This window comes from Saccopteryx bilineata, chromosome 9 (assembly GCF_036850765.1).
Source record: "Saccopteryx bilineata isolate mSacBil1 chromosome 9, mSacBil1_pri_phased_curated, whole genome shotgun sequence".
Lineage (NCBI taxonomy): Eukaryota > Metazoa > Chordata > Mammalia > Chiroptera > Emballonuridae > Saccopteryx > Saccopteryx bilineata.
Genome location: NC_089498.1, coordinates 38,860,781 through 38,880,853, shown reverse-complemented (window position 1 = coordinate 38,880,853; position 20,073 = coordinate 38,860,781). Strand labels below are relative to the sequence as shown.

General features: G+C 46.8%; 1 protein-coding gene across 2 annotated transcripts in view; it reads left to right on the top strand.

Moving 5' to 3' along the window:
- ACSF3 (acyl-CoA synthetase family member 3) overlaps positions 1–20,073 on the top strand; it is an 82,194-nt gene that overhangs the window by 7,440 nt on the left and 54,681 nt on the right. For both annotated transcript variants that reach the window (XR_010727118.1, XM_066243441.1), the window contains exons 2-4: positions 1,664–2,366; positions 4,159–4,314; positions 19,376–19,530. Coding sequence is in view for 1 of the 2 variants with exons in the window: in XM_066243441.1 (XP_066099538.1) it covers positions 1,686–2,366; positions 4,159–4,314; positions 19,376–19,530 (992 nt within the window). In the remaining variant the exon portion in view is untranslated. The remainder of the gene's footprint in view (positions 1–1,663; positions 2,367–4,158; positions 4,315–19,375; positions 19,531–20,073) is intronic.

Here is a 20,073-nt window from a genome sequence, read left to right as displayed (position 1 = left end):
GCAGTTTGGAAAATGTGAGCTCACTCATGGGACTGTCACTGCAGGGAAGTGTCCTAGAGTGGAACGTGAGCCCAGAGTCAGATTATCTTGAAGGCGGGCGCTCTGGACGGACCCGACCCCTTCCCACGTCTCTTTTTTCTCTCCGACTCCAAAGAATTCTAGTTGAAAGTCAGCTGGTCAGAGCCCCCCCCCCCCCAGCAAGTTTTTTTCACTTCTTGCTGACCATTTTGGTCATTATTTAGCAGTTATGTTTTGGAGGAAAGAAGGAAGGATTATGTTTCAGCTTTTAAAAAAATAGACTGACAGTCTTCAGACGTGTGAACTTGCTTTATTTAAGACCTTGCACATCACCGAGTCCCCAGATAGTTCATTTCGGAAGTGTTTGAGGGCAGAATCAAGCCCTGAATCTGTGTGGGATCCCTGACATTTCCCGGCCTCATCCGCTGATGGAGAGAACATTGCTTAGTGACCCTCAGTACTTCTCCCTCTTAGCTCATCTTTTTCTAGGCTCAGATTAATAAAAACTGTTATTCAGAATTTACCTTGTGTGTCGGGTTTCAGAATGAGCCACCCTAAGATGTGCCTCAGTGGTACATGGTTTATTTTCAGCTAGAGGCAACTGAGACCCTGAGGGCCCCCCCAACTGTCTAAAAGAATCTGAATTTCCTACTTGCCCATAAGAAGGGATTTTCAGAGATAACCTTTTCTGACATATTTATATGGCAGGGCAAACTTCTAATTACTGACCTCTGCTCTTCTTACCATCCCCTCTGAGCCCCAAGGTGCCTTACTTCATTCATCCTTAGCTCAGAATGCCACAGATACCTACCTCATTTCCCTTTCTGTCTTTGAACCTCATACAGTGTGTCCGTAAAGTCATGGCGCACTTTTGACCGGTCACAGGAAAGCAACAAAAGACGGTAGAAATGTGAAATCTGCACCAAATAAAAGGAAAACCCTCCTAGTTTCTGCAGGATGATGTGGCAGCATGTGTGCATGCGCAGATGATGATGTAACACCGTGTATACAGTGGAGCAGCCCACGGCCATGCCAGTCGAGATGTGGACGGTACAGAGGAAAGTTCAGTGTGTTCTGTGGCTTGCTAAAATTGAATCCATGACTAAAGTGCAACGTGAATATTGGCGTGTTTATAACGAAGCGCCACCACATAGGAATAACATTACTCAGTGGGATAAGCAGTTGAAGGTCAAAAGTGCACCATGACTTTACGGACACACTGTATGGTCAGGATCTCTGACTTTCTCAGGTGTGTGGGCTGGCTCCCATGCACAAGAAATTAAATTTGATTTTTTCTTGTCAATTTCCCTCGTTGATTTGATTACTCGTCTAACCAAAAGAATCAGAAGGAAAAGGGAATATTTCCTCTTCCCCATAAGTTCATTGATTTCTATGTGCTTCTCGATTTTACCTAGTTTAGTTCATTGTTTTAGAATTTTGTATATTTTTTAAGTCCTTAAATTAACAAGATTAAATGTTGGGCATTTAAATTCTAAAGGTGGTATATTATGAGATTCTCCATTTCCTACGTAGGATGTTACCTTATGATGGGGAGGTAGGCCAGCTTGGTCTGTTGGGTATTGTAAATCTGAGTTAGGGTGGGGTCAGGCACAGTAACATGTGGTGCCCTCTCTTCCTTTTCCAGCCCTGCCCCGCAGAACCAAGTTATGCTCACTGGTGTGATGCCACCCCATGTGGTGATGTCCTTCCATCGCCTGGTCTGTGCAGTGGCCTCCCAGCACCTAGCTCCCTTAAGACATGGAGGAAGCCGCCCTCTCCACGTGACCCTGGCAGCTCGCTCTGACAAGAGCGCCCCAGTGTTCACCCGCGCCCTGGCCTTTGGAGACAGAATTGCCCTCATTGACCAGCATGGCCGCCACACATACAAGGACCTTTATTGCCGTAGCGCCCGCCTGTCCCAGGAGATCTGCAGGCTCCATAGGTGTGCCGGCCAGGACCTCCAGGAGGAGAGGATCTCCTTTATGTGCTCCAATGACGTCTCCTATGTGGTTGCACAGTGGGCCTCGTGGATGAGTGGCGGCATCGCCGTCCCACTCTACAGGAAGCACCCCCAGGCTGACCTGGAGTACTTCATCCAGGACTCCCGGAGCTCCGTGGTCCTTGCTGGCCAGGAGTACGTGGAACTGCTGAGTCCAGTGGTCAGGAAGCTAGGGATCCCACTCCTTCCTCTCCCACCTGCAGTCTATGATGGGGCGGCTGAGGAGCACGGGGAGGGTCAGGTGCCGGAGCAGGACTGGAGAGACCGGGGCGCCATGATCATCTACACCAGCGGGACCACAGGGAGGCCCAAGGGCGTCCTGATTACCCATCGCAACATCAGGGCCGTGGTGAGTGCTTGTGTGGGCCAGCACTGTTGGGAGGGGGCAGGAAATTACAGCCACAATTATAGTGCAGCTGCTGAGTGCAGTGTGTTCATTTACTTTTCTGTAGGGCCATTCACAGCTGTCACCCTCCTCCCGACCCTGCCTGAAACATGCAGCAGTAAAGACACGTGTGTCATGTGACCATCAGTCCCACTAAACCGTGTAGGACAGCCTCCGGGAAAGGGCCAAGGGGATGCAGCACTCAAATATAGCGGGCTTTACAGATCCCTTGAGGGGCTCCCCCAAGGCTGTGTGGCATGTGAAGGGCAGATCGGGCCACTAGACCTGATGTTAAGGTGGCCTTCAGAGACGAGCCATAAAGCCAATATCAGGATGTGTGATCAGCACCTAAAATGGGGCTTATTTGTGAAACCTGAAAGCAGGAACTCACATGTGTCCGTTCTTGGGTGTTATTTTTGTGTTTTGTAGCCTTAGTTACCATCTCTACAAAACTCCCCAGCTCACGTTATTTATCAGTAATCTATACCTTTCTTCCTTCCAAAGAACTTTTCAGTGCACAATAAAGACTATTATACAGTAGGAGCAATAAAATAAAATAAAAGCTCAAACTACAGGGAGGTCAATGCCATTGAGTCTTGGGCTAACTCAGTCCTGTAAGTCTATGGAGAACTGAATCCCAGCTGGCCACAAGGAAGCACAATTGATTTATTACCTTTACCTCCTAGAGCAAGAGTACTTTTTTTTTTTTTCTTCATTTTTCTGAAGCTGGAAACAGGGAGAGACAGACAGACTCCCGCATGCGCCCGACCGGGATCCACCCGGCACGCCCACCAGGGGCGATGCTCTGCCCACCAGGGGGCGATGCTCTGCCCATCCTGGGCGTCGCCATGTTGCGACCAGAGCCACTCTAGCGCCTGAGGCAGAGGCCACAGAGCCATCCCCAGCGCCCGGGCCATCTTTGCCCCAATGGAGCCTCGGCTGCGGGAGGGGAAGAGAGAGACAGAGAGGAAAGCGCGGCAGAGGGGTAGAGAAGCAAATGGGCGCTTCTCCTGTGTGCCCTGGCCGGGAATCGAACCCGGGTCCTCCGCACGCTAGGCCGACGCTCTACCGCTGAGCCAACCGGCCAGGGCAAGAGTACTTTTTATATGAAGAGAACATCTCTTGACTTGTATTTCTAAGGGGAGTGATTATCTCACGCAGCGGTCACTGAGGCATGCAGGACTGTGTGTTCAGTGGTGACTTCAGATGGTTCAAATAGGCGAGTCTCACTGCTTCTCAGTAAACGCTAAGGATATGCTGGGAACACCCAGCTCTGGGTCCCTTCACGGCTGAGCTGAGGTGAGAAGGGGCTGGAAGCAGCAGGGAGCTCAAGCAGGCATCAGAGGATACAGCACTGGCCTCTGGGGAGACCCCAAGTCCCAGGGCCTGACAGAGCTGAAATTGTACCTCTGACTATCTGGGGGGTAGCCAACAAAAATGCACCTCTGACCACCTGAGAGGAAGCCACCAAAAGTGTTTGCAGAGGCCAGGGAGCACCAAATCAAATTCCCTTTCAAACAGTAACGCCCCTGATTGTGTGACTCTGTTCTCCAACATAGGGGTTAGTGGGTGAACCACAGACCCTCAGTCAGACCCTCATCTCATTACAATCTCCTGTAGACGCCACTGAGGATGGGGTGAAAAACAGTGAGCCTTCCTCTCATTCCTCCTCCTCTCAGCTGAGGAAGACCACTCTGGGCTCCTCTCCTTGCGTGGTAGCTTCCCTCCTGTCTAAGTCTGTGCTGTTCTCCTACAGGTGACAGGGCTAGTCCACAAGTGGGCGTGGACTAAAGACGACGTGATTCTTCATGTCCTCCCACTGCACCATGTCCATGGTGTGGTCAACAAGCTGCTCTGTCCACTATGGGTGGGAGCCACCTGTGTGATGCTACCAGAGTTCAATGCCCAGCTGGTAAGTTGAGGACATGTTCTCGGCGTCCCAGATTGGGTGCCTGAGTACTGGTCACCTCCCTCTGGTGTAGACTTTGCCAGCAATGCAAGTTCCTGTTGCCACTATAATGGATGATCCCAATCTGGAGGCTTAGAACAGCCCAAGTATATTCTCTTACAGTCTGACAGTCAGAAGTCCCAAGTGAGTCCTATGGAGCTAAAATCAAGGTGTCGGCAAGGCTGATTTCACCTGGAGGCTCCAGGGGAGAAGGTGTTCTTGCCTCTTCCAGCTTCCAGAGTGACCACAGTCTTTGCCTCGAGGCTGTATCACTTCAGTCTCTGCTTCTGGGCTCATCTCCCTCTGGCTCCCTCTTAGGGCCCCCTGATCACACTGGGCCACTCAGATACCCAAGGTGACCTCCTCATCCCAAGATCCTTAACTTAATCACATCTGCAAAGTCCCTTGTGCAACATGAGGCACCACATCTCTGGGGACGAGGACATCTTGAAGCCATTCTTTGGCCACCCCCACTGGCTTTCAGCAGTTCTGGAGTGGACGGTCCAGCTGGGGGCTGTATTAGTTTCCTTGCTTGTCCCCTTTTTAGCACATTGTTTCTTCCCAGCAGACTGCGAGGGCACAGGGGAGGGGACACATGGTTGTGACCATGGGGAGAGGAAAGTAGGAGCAGAGCTGTCACCACTACGCAGAGCACAGCCATGGAGGACACCACTTTGAAGGGGAAAGGGCCTGGAATCTGACCCTGCCACCTGACATGTGTGAGCTGGGGTGCAGCCCTCCCTGGAGCCGTTCAGGCCCTGTCCTGAGAGCCCCGCACGGCTCTGCTGGGGCTAGCAGCCCGGGCTCTGGGTCTCCCTCTCCTCTTCTTTTAGCTCCGAGCTCTGCCTTCATCTTTTGTGTTTTATTATTCAGCTATAGAACTCTTAATGTTTTTAGATGAACAGAGCCTGCAGCTTAAAGATACCTTTCAGGGTGCTGAGGGACTGTCTGCCTTCAAGGATCACTACACATGGCCGCCTGGCCCGGGGCTCAGGCTGCACCCCCACCCCCTTTCCTTGTGGGGCTCTGACTTAGGGCCCTTCCAGGTCTGTGGTTCTCAGCACTGCTCCCCCAGCACAGGGATCATTACACTGAGGGGAGGAAGGGACTAGGTGGGGGAGAGTGGGGGTGAAGGGGGGCAGCATCTGAGGCTGTTGTCTGTTGGGGGGCATGGCTGCGAAGGGCAAGTGGGGATGACCACAGCGCCAGGTGAGAAAGACTCACCTCAGGCAGGGGAGGCTTCACCTGACTGGGAGGCTTGTGGCTTGTGCACAGGATGCAACAGTACCTTGGGCTCTCCAAGACCCTCTGACTCTCCATCCCTTGGAGGGGCCCCCTAGCATGGACATGGCATACAGGAAGCCTGGTTCTCGTGTAGGTTGCTGCACGCTGCGCCCCCGCCCTCGCCCTCTGCTCCGCGGAGGTTTCCAGGGAGCCAGAGCTGCACTCTGGGATCTGCCTACAACTGAAGCACTGGTTGTGCAGGGGCGAAGGAGGGAGAGCTGAGTCTCCAGAGTCACTGTGGACACGGGGAGAGCAGGTCCCCAGCCGGACTCGGAGACCCAGAAAGCCTGGATCAGAAACCCAGCAGCCAAGCCCCCGAAGTCTGTCTGGTGAGACAGATTTCTGAAGTGGACATTGCCAGAGTCCTCATTTCCTAGCCCTGCTTCAGGAGTGACATGAGTACCCAGTAGACCTGGCAGGGATGTGTTGTGGGGCAGCACAGCAGTGGAAAAACCAAAAACACCTGACTAGTGGTGGCGCAGTAGATCCAGTGTTGACCTGAAACACTGAGGTCACCAGTTCCATGCCCCGAGGTCACTGGCTCTGAGTGCAGGCTTGTTAGCACGGGGTTCTTGGCTTTAGCAGGGGTATTGTCCACATGATCCCAAAGCTCTCCAGGTTGAACCCAAAGGTTGCTGGCATTGAAAAGCCCAAGGTTGCTGGCTTGAGCAAGGGGACACTTGCTTGGCCCTGGTCAAGGCACATACAAGAAGCAATCAATAGGCCCTAGCCGGTTGGCTCAGTGGTAGAGCGTCGGCCTGGCGTGCAGAAGTCCTGGGTTCAATTCCCGGCCAGGGCACACAGGAGAAGCGCCCATCTGCTTCTCCACCTCCCCCTCCTTCCTCTCTGTCCCTCTCTTCCCCTCCCGCAGCCAAGGCTCCATTGGAGCAAAGATGGCCCGGGCGCTGGGGATGGCTCCTTGGCCTCTGCCCCAGGCGCTAGAGTGGCTCTGGTCGCAACAGAGCGACGCCCCGGAGGGGCAGAGCATCGCCCCTGGTGGGCGTGCCAGGTGGATCCCAGTCAGGCGCATGCGGGAGTCTGTCTGACTGTCTCTCCCCGTTTCCATCTTCAGAAAAATACAAAAAAAAAAAAAAAAGAAGCAATCAATAAACAACTACAGTGATGCAACGATGAGTTGATGCTTCTCACCTCTTTCCCTTCCTGTCTCTCTCTCTCACTCTTACTCTCTCTCTCATAAGAAAAAAAAAGAAAAACCAAAAACCAAACAGGCCTTTCTGCCCAAATACTGAGACCCAGGCACGGGAAAGAAAAGGCAGGAAGGAAGCGTAGCTGGCCTTCCTCCTGGCTAAGCCAGGCCTTGTCCCCTTAATCACCTCTGCCACCCCCACCGTTTGGCTCCAGATGTACCAGCTGCCCTGCTGTCCATGCACTTCACCCGCCCATTTCAGGCAGCGCTCTGTCCCTGCTCACCTCTCAGTAAGTCTTTGCCCACGCGTCACTCAGCGAGCCCCCTGGCCGCTCTACTCAACACTGCAGCTGCCCCCCCACCCCCATCCTGGCCCTGGCCCTGCACTGTTTATCATAGCACTTACCACCTTGAAGCCAGGGACAGTCATCTCCCCTCTTCCCCTAGAAGGTCGACCCCTAGGGCATCAAAGGGTCAGTGTTAGTGAATGAATGGATGAGCGGATGACCACCAACATGATGCATGGGCTCCTGAGCCTCTGGCTGCCCCACTGGCAGCGTGGACCCTGAGAACACGTTGGTGGGTGACAAGGTCAAAACCCTCTCTACGGCTGTCTTGCTTTATTTAAATATGATTTACACAACAGGCATGTGGGGAGAAAGGCCCTTATATCACTTAGCGGAAAGATTATTTGTTCAATGAAGTTTTACTCTATCAACTCCTCTGAAATCAGAGCATAAAAAGATACAGTGTCACACAATTGTGTACTTAAAGCTCATTATCAGAGTCCTTTAAAGCAATAAATTTCTCTGCAAAACTCTGAGTTTGTGGCCAGGACAGCAGGGTCCGGCCTCTTGCGCTCATGGGCTGTGACCGTGGATGGTCTCATGGACGGCTCATCAGTGTCCTTGCTGTGGCAGAGTTCACATGGTAGTGGGAAACATGGTAGAGTGCCTCACCCTCGGTGTGTGGGAGGCCCCACCTGCCATCCTGGGTGTTCCACCCTCTGAAGAGACTTGCTGGTTTAAAGCTTGATGGAATTCACTTTGTTGAATATATACTATGTAGCTTAGATGTTGTAAAAATGAGAATACATTTTGGACAAGTAAGCACTCACCACTGGGGGAGGAGGGACCTTCAGGGTTCTCACGTCTGCTTGCAGAGCTCCAGGTTTTGTGTGTCCTTGGCCTCCTGGACACTCTCCACCTCTCCACAGGGGCCCAAGCTGAGGGCCTGGAAGCGAATGGGTGCCTTACCCACCAAGCCTGGTCCGTTCTGAGCAGGGATGCTCCTTCTGTGGAGGTGCTGGGGACAAGAGGCCACTAGGACACCTTGCAAGGAGGGTCAAAACTCAGATCTCTGTGGTTCTCGGTGCTGAGAGTTTCTCAAAACTGCGCAGCCGAGCTAAATACCGAAACAAATTTGCTGTGGTGGTTGATAAAAGATTGCAACCTTGAATTTCAGGATTTTGTGAATTTAGTAACTTATATTAGTAAAATCCTGCTTTCAACATTATTAAATACTGGGATTTTGTTTAAGCTTGTATTTGAGAAATTTGTGTAAAGCAGTGGTGTGGAGTGATCAGAAACCTGCAGTGGTCATGGATCCCAGGGTCCTCAAGTCATACTGCTGAACAAAACACGAGCTTGACAGTCTGTCACGTCCTACGAGGCTGACTGATGAGGTGACAGTGACTTGGAGGATGGGTGGGAAGATGGATGGGTGAACTGCCCGATGTTACCCTTGAAGAACAAAGTCTGGCTGTTGATGAGCTGTTCAGAGTCTCGATCAATTTCTTCTCAGGTGACTGTGCTCTGGCCGACTTCCTCGGGCTCCAGCAGCAGGAGCACTAAATCAAGGCGGGACCACGAGCTGGTGCTTGCTTCTCTGGGTTGACCTGCTGGGTACCTGCTCAGGGCAGGGGCTCTACTGGACAGGTGGCTGGGGAAACCACCAGTGCATTCTGGTGAGGCCAGCACGCTGCTCAGGACACCATTTCCAATGGTTAAACATGTTGTTTTGGCTGAACTCTGGCCCCAGAAAGAGTTTATTCTGGGATCAGAGAAATTGGATCTTGTAGAAGTGGGTAGGGAGGAGTGTTTTCAGGCAATGTGTGTACCAAGGTACAGGCAGAGTTTGGGGAAGGGAAGCAAAGAACATTATGCTATACTGGCCGCATAGATTGAATCCATATTATGGGGTCACTAGGCAGGGTGTGCTCTCAGCCCCTCAAATCTGATCCACAGTATGGGGTCACTGGGCAGGGGGTGCTTACAGCCTTAGGAGCCAGACGGGCTGCTGTTTACCCATCTCCAGCTTTCCACTGTGGAGTGTCCTTCCTTGTTGCCAACTTTGGCCAGAGTACAAGAACAAGAACCCCTTTCTGTGTGTTGTGTTGAATTACCAAAAAATGGGTGATGGTTTGATCTGTGGGGTCGTTGCTTTGAGCTGGCTAAGTGTCTGTTGAAGTTTCTCACCTGCAGTCAGTCCCATCCCTGCTTTTGCTCGGCACGGCGGAACTGCCGGTTGGGATCTGAACCCGGATTCCCAGTCCGGGCTGCAAAGCAGGATCACACTGGGGAGATGGTCAGTAAAAGAGGTGCCCGGACCCCTCACATCCGATGTCTAGCAGGACCCTGACTACCTGCAGCCTGGTGTGGGAATTGATGTTTGTTCTTGTCAGGACAGCTCACATCAGAGCAGGTAGAAGTATTTTCACTAGTGAAATGCAGGGCCTGGAGAGGGATTCCTCAGAGCTCTAATTTTTAAGTTATGGATGTGTTGGAACAACATGGAGGAGGAATGTGGCTGTTTGAGATATCTACTTCAGTACAGCAGCTACCCTCTGCTGCTTTAAGTGAATCTAAGAATGGGGAGGGCTTTTCAGCTACAGACGGTTCTCGGGTGGCTGTCTCTGTGCCAGGGTCAGATGTCTGCTTCGAGGACCATAGGACCAATTAGCATCCTTCATTGGGCTGGCTGTGGGAAGCCTGGGTGGGACCACGTGTGCGGACGGTGGAGGCCTCGCCAGGATAGTAGACGGAGGGCTCATGAGGCCCGTTCTTCCTACCATGCCGGGCACATGCCTCACCTGGGATGTGTGCGGTTTAATTCTCTGCCGTCTGATGCCCTCTTGTCCAAGTGCTCATGGTAGCAGGTGAGCCCTTGGGGAATGGAGTAAGGAACAAGGTACGGTGATGGTGTTGTCAGGACTTGATGGTGGCGGGGTCTGCACACATGTCCCCGCCACACTAAATGCAACCCATCTATTCACCTCTAAATGCTGTAGTGAGTAAGAAGGAGATGGGGGCCCTGAGGCTGCCCTCCTCAGCCAGATCAGGATACCAATGCTCTCAGGAAGCCCAAGTGGTGTCTAATGTGTCCACTCGGCCACGCTCCCCCCAGAACCCACGCCTTCCCTGGTGACGGGTGGCCACCAACCTGCATTTCTCTGTAAGCCAGTGGAAAGTAGAATGCCACACAGTTTCCAGCAACTCTGCATTCCAGAGCTTGGAAGGGACCTGAGGTATTTAGTTCAACTTAATATCATGTTGTGAGAAGACAGAGCTGAAGGACTTTGTCAAGGTCATAGCCGCTCCTGGGCAGTGAGGGCAGCCTGTCAGTGGATCCATCCTTGTGGATTTGCTAAGGTCTGGATTCCCGGCGTCTTGTTCTCACTGCGGGACCACTGCTTAGTGCACGGTGATCCTGAGCCACTGGGTTTTATTTCCTCTCTACTTGGCATAGGAAGAAGCATAATTGTAGGAAAGGGCGCTTCATGACCACAATTTTTTTTTTTAAATCTCCACTTCTTATTTCTGTACATACTGATTTTCTATCTACTCAGCAGTAGAGAAGTGGGGGTGGTGTTAACAGAAATGAACCCCTCCATCATTCCAAATGTACATTGCTTTAACACAAGTTGTTAATATTTTTCTCATAAATAATATTTAGCTCACTTCTTTGCCTGTAAAGAATTATAGAATATGTGTTTTAAGGGCCCTTAGAGAGATAACCGTTTCTAACCCCTTTCTGCATTGTAGTCTTAAAACTTTTTAAGTAATGCAATGTTTTAGATATCAACAAGAGATATAAATACCATATGTCATCATCCAGCTTCGGCTCTGATTAATTCAGAGCGGTTCTTGTTTCATCTAGAAACATCTTTTCCAAGCTCAGGATTATTTTCAAATGAATCCCAAACATATCATTTTAACATCTCTGAAAGGTAAGGGTGCTTTTTCTTAGAGTTAGTGACACAATGAAGTAATCCATTCTCCCACTGAGGGATGTTGGACTGTGTCCTGGTTGGGAATACATGAATAAAGAACTCCTTAATATCACATATCACCATCATTATTATTTCTATCAATGTCCCCTCATTTCTTACGCTGTTTCAATTAGATTGAAGTAATCCCTGCCTTGAGCTTGGGTAAGATATGGTTAATACATGCTGCTTCTGTTGCTTTATGGGCAGGTCTCCCCCAGTCTTTTCCTTGCCCTTTTATTTATTTATTTATTTATTTATTTATTTATTTATTTATTTATTTTCTTAAGAAACCCGGCTGTTTCTCCTGTGGACTTTCGCATAGTCTGGTTTTGTAGACTGCATCCTTGTGGTAGCATTTAACGTGTTTCTAACCCCTGTATTTTCTGAAACTTGGTAATTTGATCTAGTGCATGGTAAAACTTGGGGTTTGATTTTGTTTTGGTGGCGAGGAGACTTGAGAGCTGGTGTTCATGTTGCTCTGACAGGGACACATTTGCTTGGTCGTCATTCATTCTGTGATAACCGCACCAACTAATGCTTCCTACCTTGAGCTGTTACTTCATTGGGTTTATAAAATGGGAAATATTGTCATGCTTCTTTTATTTTAATTGAGGTATGATTTACATACAGTAAATGCATGAACATTAAATATGCTGCTGATGCATTTATATCTATGTATACATCTATATAACACTCATATCACCCCAAAATGTTCCCTCATGGCCTTTCTCATCAGTACCCCACCCCTCCACACACCCAGAGGTAACACGTGTCTGGCTTCTGTCATTATATGTTCTTTTTACAAGTTTTTCATGTTCTTCATGGATATGGTCTTGACAGTATGTGTTCCTCTGCACTTTTTAGTTCATCATACTATTTTAAGGTTTTTTTCTTGCATTACACCAGTTGTAATTTCTTTTTTGCGTTGCTGTGTTGAATCGTGTTGTTTGTATGAAAGGCTACTGTTTATCCATTCTGCCATTGAAGGACGTTGGCATGTGTCCAGTTTGGGGATATTACGAATGAGGCTGCTATAAACACTCTCGTACAGATCTTTCTGCAAACGTTTCTCTCAGATCTGTGCCTACTGTGCTTGCTAGCTACCAGCTAGGCTGGATGTAAATTTACTTTTGGTTGAACAGCCAAAAGGTTCTCCAAAGTAGCTGCTTGTGTTATACTCCAACCAGCAGTGTGTGGACGCTCTAGGTATCCGCACTCCACCTGCAGTTAGTCTTATCAGTTTTAGCCACTCAGAGGGCTGTGATTTCACTTCCTTTCATTGAGGTATAGTGCACATGCAGTAAAATGCATGGATCTGAATGTGTGATTTAGTCTGTTCTGATTACTACACCTGTATGATACACACCCAGGTCGAGGTAGAAGACTTTCCCACACCCGAGAAGTTCTCTCACGACTTTCCAGTCCTCCTCCCCTCTTCTGATTTCTGTGGCTATAAGTTAGCTTATCTCCTCTTGAACTTCACATACGATAGATCCATAGCATTTGTACATGGTCTCACTTCTTTTGCTGAGCAAAGTAGGTTTGCGATTTTACCTGTGTCAGCAGTTAGTTCCTTTTCATCACCAAGTAGCCCACTGTTCATCCATTCTCCTGTTGATGGACATTTGAGTTGTTTACGTTTTTTTGCTTTATAAATAAAGCTTTCAGGAACATTCTCATATAAGCCTTTTTGCCAATGTATGTTTTTATTTCTTTTTTGTGTGTGACAGAGACAGAGAGAGAGAGAGAGAGAGAGAGACAGATAGGGACAGACAGAAAGGGAGAGAGATGAGAAGCATTAATTCTTCATTGCAGCTCCTTAGTCTCCTTAGTTGCTCATTGATTGCTTTCTCATATGTGCCTTGACCAGGGCACTACAGCAGAACAAGTGACCCCTTGCTCAAGCCAGCGATCATGGGGTCAAGCCATCGACCATGCAGTCATATCTATAATCCCATGCTTAAGCCAGTGACCCCAAACTCAAGCTGGGGAGCCTGCGCTTAAGCTGGATGAGCCCGGCTCAGGCCAGTGACCTCAGGGTTTTGTTCTTGGGTCCTCTACATCCCAGCCCAATGCTTTATCCACTGCACCACCACCTGGTCAGGCTGTTTTCTTTTGAGTAAATACCCAGGAGTAGAATTATTGGGTCACAGGGTCGTCTATGTAACTTTATAAGAAACTACCAAGCCATTTCCAAAGTGGTCATCTATTCTGTGCTCCGTCAGCAGCAAAAGTGTGGGTGCTCCCCACCTTTTCCAATACTGGGCAGTGTCAGGCTTTTTAAATTTCAGTCATCCTAGTGGGTGTGTAATGAATGCTGCCTCATTATCATTAAAATTTGCATTCCTCTGATGACTAATGATGTTGAGTACTTTTCATATACTTATTGGTCATTCAAAGATTTTCTAATATGAAATGCCTCTTCAGGTCTGTTGTCCATTTATAAATTGGGTCATGTTTCTTTTATTATTAATCTATAGGTGTTGTTCTTTATGTATTGCAGATAAAAGGTCTTTGTCAGAAATAGGTTTTATAAATCTTTCTCCCCAGTCTCTGGTTTGTAGTTTGACTTTTTTTTTTTTTAAAGATTTTATTTATTGTACCTGACTTGTGGTGGCACAGTGGATAGATAAAGCATCAAACTGAAACACTGAGGTCGCCGGTTCAAAACCCTGGGCTTGCCTAGTCAAGGCACATATGGGAGTTGATGCTTCCTGCTCCCCTCTCTCTCTCTCCTCTCTAAAATAAATAAAGTCTTAAAAGAAAAAGAAAATCTATACTTTAAAAAAAATATTTTATTTATTGATTTGTAGAGAGAGAGAAAGGTGGAGGAGGAGGAGCAGGAGCATCAACTCCCATATGTGCCTTGACCAGGCAAGCCCAAGGTTTTGAACTGGCAACCTCAGCGTTCCAGGTCGATGCCTTATCCCCTGCACCAACCCAGGGCAGGCCATTGTTTCACTTTTTAACAGTGTCTTTTGATAAAGAGAATTTTTAATTTTGATAAAAGTAATTTAGGAATGGTAATGGTAGAGATCACTGACTTCTCAGTCTTAGGGAAAGCATTGATGTTTTCCTATGAAGTCTGATGTGAGCTGTGGTATTTGTAGATACTATATGTTAGTGTGTTTCTATTGTAGAGTGAGTCGAATAGTATTATGTCATTTTTCTTTATCTGTGGAGATGATCATATCATATAAAGTTTTCCCCCTTTATTTATTTATTCTTTATTTATTTCTCTTATTCTGTTCATGTGGTTAGTCACACTGGTTAAAGGTTTTAATGTTTCTAATTTCCTGATCTTGTGATCCTTCAATAAACTTCCTTGGTTGTAAGGTGTTCATCCTTTTTATAGATTGCTGGGCTTGATTTGCTAATGTTTTCATGGAGTTTGTATCAGTGTTTACAAGGAACATAGGTCTGTAGTTTTCCTGTGGCATCCATGCACAGCTTCTGCACGGGGTCATGCTTACTTCGGAAAGGAGTTTGGCCGTGCTTCTCTTTTCCTGTCTCTGGGAACGTTTGTGTAGAGCTGACAGTACTCTCTCCTTAGATGTTTAGTAGAAGTCACCCTTGGTGCCATCTCGACTGGACCTTTCCATGTAGGTTTTAAATTAAGGAGTCAATTAGTTAATTTATTTCTCTCTCTCTCTCTCTCTCTCTCTCTTCCCCTCCCTTCCTTCCTCCCTCCCTCCCTCCCTCACTCCCTCTCTCTCTCCCCTCCTTCCTTCCTTCCTTCCTTCCTTCTTTCCTTTCTTTCTTTCTTTCTTTCTTTCTTGTAAGAGGAGGGGAGATAGACAGACTTCCATATGCATCCAACTGAGATCTACCCTGCAAGCCCCCTCCTGGCAATGCTGTGCCCATCTAGGGCCATGGCTCCACAACTGAGCTATTTTTAGCACCTGAAGTGGAAGCTACACAGAGCCATCCTTGGTGCCCAGGGTCAACTCAGCTCAAACCAGTCGAGCTATGGCTGTGGGAGGGAAAGAGAGAGAGAGAGAGAGAGAGAGAGAGAGAGATGGGGGAGTGGGAGAAAAGCAGGTGAGCACTTCTCCTGTGTGCCCTGACCAGGAATCGAACCCAGGACTTCCACACACAGGGTTGACACTCTCCCACTGAGCCAACCAGCCAGGGCCAGGAGTCAGTTTCTTTAATAGATATAGTACTTATATTATTTTCTTTTTTGTTTCTTGTGTCAAATTTTGATTAGTTTTTGTTTTTAAAGAAAACTGTTTATTTTGTTAAAAATGTCAAATTTATTTGCATAAAGTTGTTTTATAATTTCTCTCATCCTTTTAATGTCTCTAGGATTTGTAGTGATGTCTTCTTTAAATGTCTGTTATTATAGTTTATGCTTTTATTCTTTTTCTTGATCATTCTTGTTGTAGAGCTCTGTTTATCAATTTTATTAATCTTTTCAAAGAACCAACTTTGTTGATTTTCTCTAATGCACTTGTGCTTTCTATTCCATTAACTTCTGTTCTTTATTATTTTCTTCCTTTAGTTTCATGATCCACTGCTGTTATTGTTGCTTTAAATAGCCAGGAGTCTTTTTTTTTTTTTAATTAGCCATGTATTTCCTTTCCTGGTGCTCTTCATTTGTTCCTTCAGATCTGAGCTTCCCTCTTGGGTAGTTTCCCTTCAGCCTGAAGCCCTTTTCTTGCTAGTTCTTATAGTGCAGCTCTGCTGATGGCACACTCAGCTTATTTCACTGAAAGTGTTCTCACTGCATTTTTCCTTTTGGGGAGATGTAGTTTTCCAGATGTACTTCACATACCATAAAATTCACCTATTGTAAGTGATTTCAAGAGTTGTGCAACCATTATCTCAATTCCTGCCCCCACTCCCAGCCCCTGGCAACCACTGTCTGCCTTCTCTCCTGGTAGCTTTTCCTTTCCTGGACCTTGCATATAAATGGAATCATATAATATGTAGTCTTTTGTGTCTGGCTTCTTTCATTCTGCAAAATATCTTTGAGTTTCATCCATGTTGTACTATGTGTATCAGTAGTTTGTTCCTTTTGTTCCTGAATAACTTCACATATGTGGCCGTACTACATTTTGTTCACCCATTTACCATTTGATGGGCATTTGAATCACTTCCAGTTTTGTTTATTAAAAATACTGCCGCTTTGGCCCTGGCCGTTTGGCTCAGTGGTAGAACGTCGGCCTGGTGTACAGGGGTCTCGGGTTCGATTCCCGGCCAGGGCACACAGGAGAAGCGCCCATCTGCTTCTCCACCCCTCCCCCTCCCCTTCCTCTCTGTCTCTCTTCCCCTCCCACAGCCAAGGCTCCATTGGAGCAAAGATGGCCCTGGCACTGGGGATGGCTCCTTGGCCTCTGCCCCAGGCACTAGAGTGGCTCTGGTCGCGACAGAGCAACGCCCCGGAGGGGCAGAGCATCTCCCCCTGGTGGGCAGAGCGTTGCCCCCTGGTGGGCGTACCGGGTGGATCCCGGTCGGGTGCATGCGGGAGTCTGTCTGACTGTCTCTCCCCGTTTCCAGCTTCAGAAAAGTACAAAAATAAAAAATAAAAATACTGCCGCTTTGAAAAATTGCATACAAATTCTTGTGTGGACATGTTTTCATTTACCTTCCATAGATGTGTGGGAAGAGAATTGCTGTCTGGTTAAGTTATGTTTAATGTTTTACGAATCTTTACCAAACTGTTTTCCAAAGTGCTGTATTGTTTATATTTTCACCAGGTATGTTTCTTCCACATCCTCACTAACACTTGGTTATTGGTGGGTTTTTTTAAAATTATTATTATTATAGTGGATATTGTGGTTTTCATTTGTATTTCCCTAACGACTAATAATGTTGAGCATTTTTTGTGGTCTTATTTGTATCCGTAGATCTTTGGTGAACTGTCCATTCAGATCTTTGACCCATATTAAGTTGGGTTAGTTGTCTTCTTATTGCGAGTTGTAAGGGTTCTTTACAGACTCTGGGCACAAGTCCTTTATCAGATATATGGTTTACAAATATTTTCTCCCGGACTGGCTTGTCTTCTCATTTTCTTAATGGTATCTTTTGAAACACACTTTTTTTTTTATTTGATAAAATCTATTTTATCAGTTTTTTAAATTTCATAGATCATGCTTTTGGTATCATAGCGAAGAAATCTCTGCCTAACCAAAGGTTATGAAGATTTTCTTCTATGTTTTTTCCTAGGAGTTTTATAGTTTTTAGCTCATACATTTAGGTCCGTGACCGTCTTTGGGTTCACTTTTGTGCATGGGGAGGTAAAAGTCTAAAATTCATCTTTTTGCCTGTGGATTTCAGTTGTCTCAGCAGTTTGTTAAAAAGGTTATTCTTTCACCCATTGAAATTACTTGGCTCTTTTATCAAAAATCAATTGGCCATCAATGTATTGGTTTATTTCTGACCCCTCATCGGTCCCATTGATCTTTGTGTCCAGTTCTAGCATCACACTGCATTGATCACTGTTGCTTCAGAGTAGGAAGTTTGAGCCCTCCATCTTTATTTTTCCTGTCCACATTTGTTTTACTGTCCCTGGGTCCTTTGCCTTTCCATGAAAATTGTAGAGTCAGCTTGTCAATTTCTGCAAAAGAGCTTGCTGGTGTTGCGGGGTGGAATGAGTGAAGCTATAGTTCAGTTTGGGGAGAAATGCCATCTTAACAGTATTACGTCTTTCAATCCACAGACATGGAGTATCTCTCCAGTTATTTAGCCCTTCTCTGTTTTCCTCTTCTAGGGTTATAGTTACAGTATGTTAGATTATTTCTTGTTTTCCCACAGTTGCTCACACTCTATTTCTTTTTTCTTTTCTTTCCTATCTATACTCAGTTTAGATCATTTCCATTGACTCATGTTTCACTTCTTTAGCTTTTTTTCTGCAATATCTACTCTGTTAAGTCTATCCAATGAATTCTTGATTTCAGATAATATCTTTTCCAGTATTATAATGGTTCTTTTTTGCAAATCTACTTCTCTGATGAAATCCTTGATTATCCTGCATTGTGTTCATCTTCTACATTTCTTAGTCTATTTATTCTAATCATTTTAAACTCCTTGTCAGTTAATTCCAACATCTGGATCTTCTGAAGGCCCACTTCTGACTTTTCCCCTTAATCATGGGTCTCATTTTTCTGTTTCCTTACATGCTTTGTAATTTGGGGTGGGGTGGATGCCAGTCATTGTCTTTATTAGTTGATTGATCAATTGATTGATTGACTGGTTGATTTTTTAGGTGAGAGGAGGGAAGATAGTGAGACAAACTCCCACATATGCCCCAACCGGGACCCACCAGGCAACCTCATCTAGGGCCAGTGCTTGAGTACCAAACTATTTTTAGTGTCTGAGTCTAATGTGCTCCAGTGGGGCTATCTTCAGTGCCTGGGGCCATGCTTGAACCAGTTGAGCCACTGGCTGTGGGAGGGGAATAGGGAGAAAGGAGAGAGAGAGAGAGAGAGCGGGAGAAGCAGATGGTTATGTCTGCAAACCTGGGACATCCAGATGCTAGGCCAACACTCTATCCACTGAACCATCAGCCAGGGCCCAGTCATTATCTTTAAAAGAATAATATTTTTTTCCACAGAGAAGCTTGCCTTTCTTCTGTCTAGCAGCTAAGGTGAGGAGCTAATTACTGCCATCCAGTTAGGAGCTAGAGTGCGTTAGGACTGGACTGCAACATTAGTTTTCATTTATCCCAAGTTGCAAATGTCATAGGGGCGAGTTATGTCTGTGTTCAGTATACGGGGCTCCCTACACCATAAACTGTCTGTCTTACCATGGGCTTACACAGTAACACTGTAGTAAAGGGAATCACAGAATGAGTGTAACGCCAGCTTTTCTTGAAGATTAGGAGTAACACACAAGCACTTCACCTGGTGAGAAACTTGAAGCATCTTTATACTAAAACAAGAAACATTTATTATGGAGTAAAACACAAAATTCACTTGACTTTTCCAATAAGACAGAAGATGCCATCCTTTCAATATCTGTCCTGTGCTCATCTGTGGCAGGCATTGTACCAACTCTCGGGCTCACCGTGGCCACTTGAAAGAGTCTGAGGTGCCACATATCTCCTGATGGCAGATCCGAAGCTGGAACCTTGTCTGTCTCTGCACTTCTCTCTCAACCCTCTCCCTCCTTACAGGTTGTTCCAAAGGTCAGACGCAAGTGTCCCAGCACAGGGTGACTTCTATGGGAATGGCCAGAGGCATTGTCATCCTATAAAAGCAAGATGCCTTTTTAGGTGGGAGCTGCTTATAGACCCTTTGCCATGTCAGAAAAGGAGAGGACTTCCATATATGTGCATGTTTTCTAGGCTTTTTGCTCTATACTTTCTTTTTTCTTCTTAGGTTTGGGAAAAGTTCTTAAGTTCTGAAACTCCACGAGTTAATGTGTTTATGGCTGTCCCTACAATATACACCAAGCTGATGGATTATTATGACCAGCATTTTACCCAGCCACATGTCCAGGATTTCGTGCGTGCAGTTTGTGAAGAAAAGATCAGGTAAATGGAAATAGTTCATCTTCCAATCCAGAAAGTCTTAAAGATCAGCAAATACAACTTCTAATAAATCAGTTTTGCTAAGTTTTAAGAAGCCGTGTTTTTTATTTTCTTTAAAACATATGTCTACAGCTTGACCAGGTGGTGGCGCAATGGATAGAGTATCAGACTGGGATGCAGAGAACCCAGGTTCGAAACCCCGAGGTTGCTGGCTTGAGTGCAGGCTCATCTGGCTTGAGCATGGGCTCACCAGCTTGAGCATGGGGTCACTGGCTTGAACATGGGATCATAGACATGACCCCATGGTCACTGGCTTGAGCCCAAGGTCACTGGCTTGAACAAGGGGTCGCTCTGCTGTAGCCCCCTGCTCAAGGCACATATGAGAAAGCAATCAATGAACAACTAAGATGCTGCAACGAAGAATTGATGATTCTCATCCCTCTCCCTTCCTGTCTGTCCCTATCTGTCCCTCTCTCTGACTCTCTCTGTCTCTGTCAAAAAAATAAATAAATATATATATGTGTGTGTATATATATATATACATAT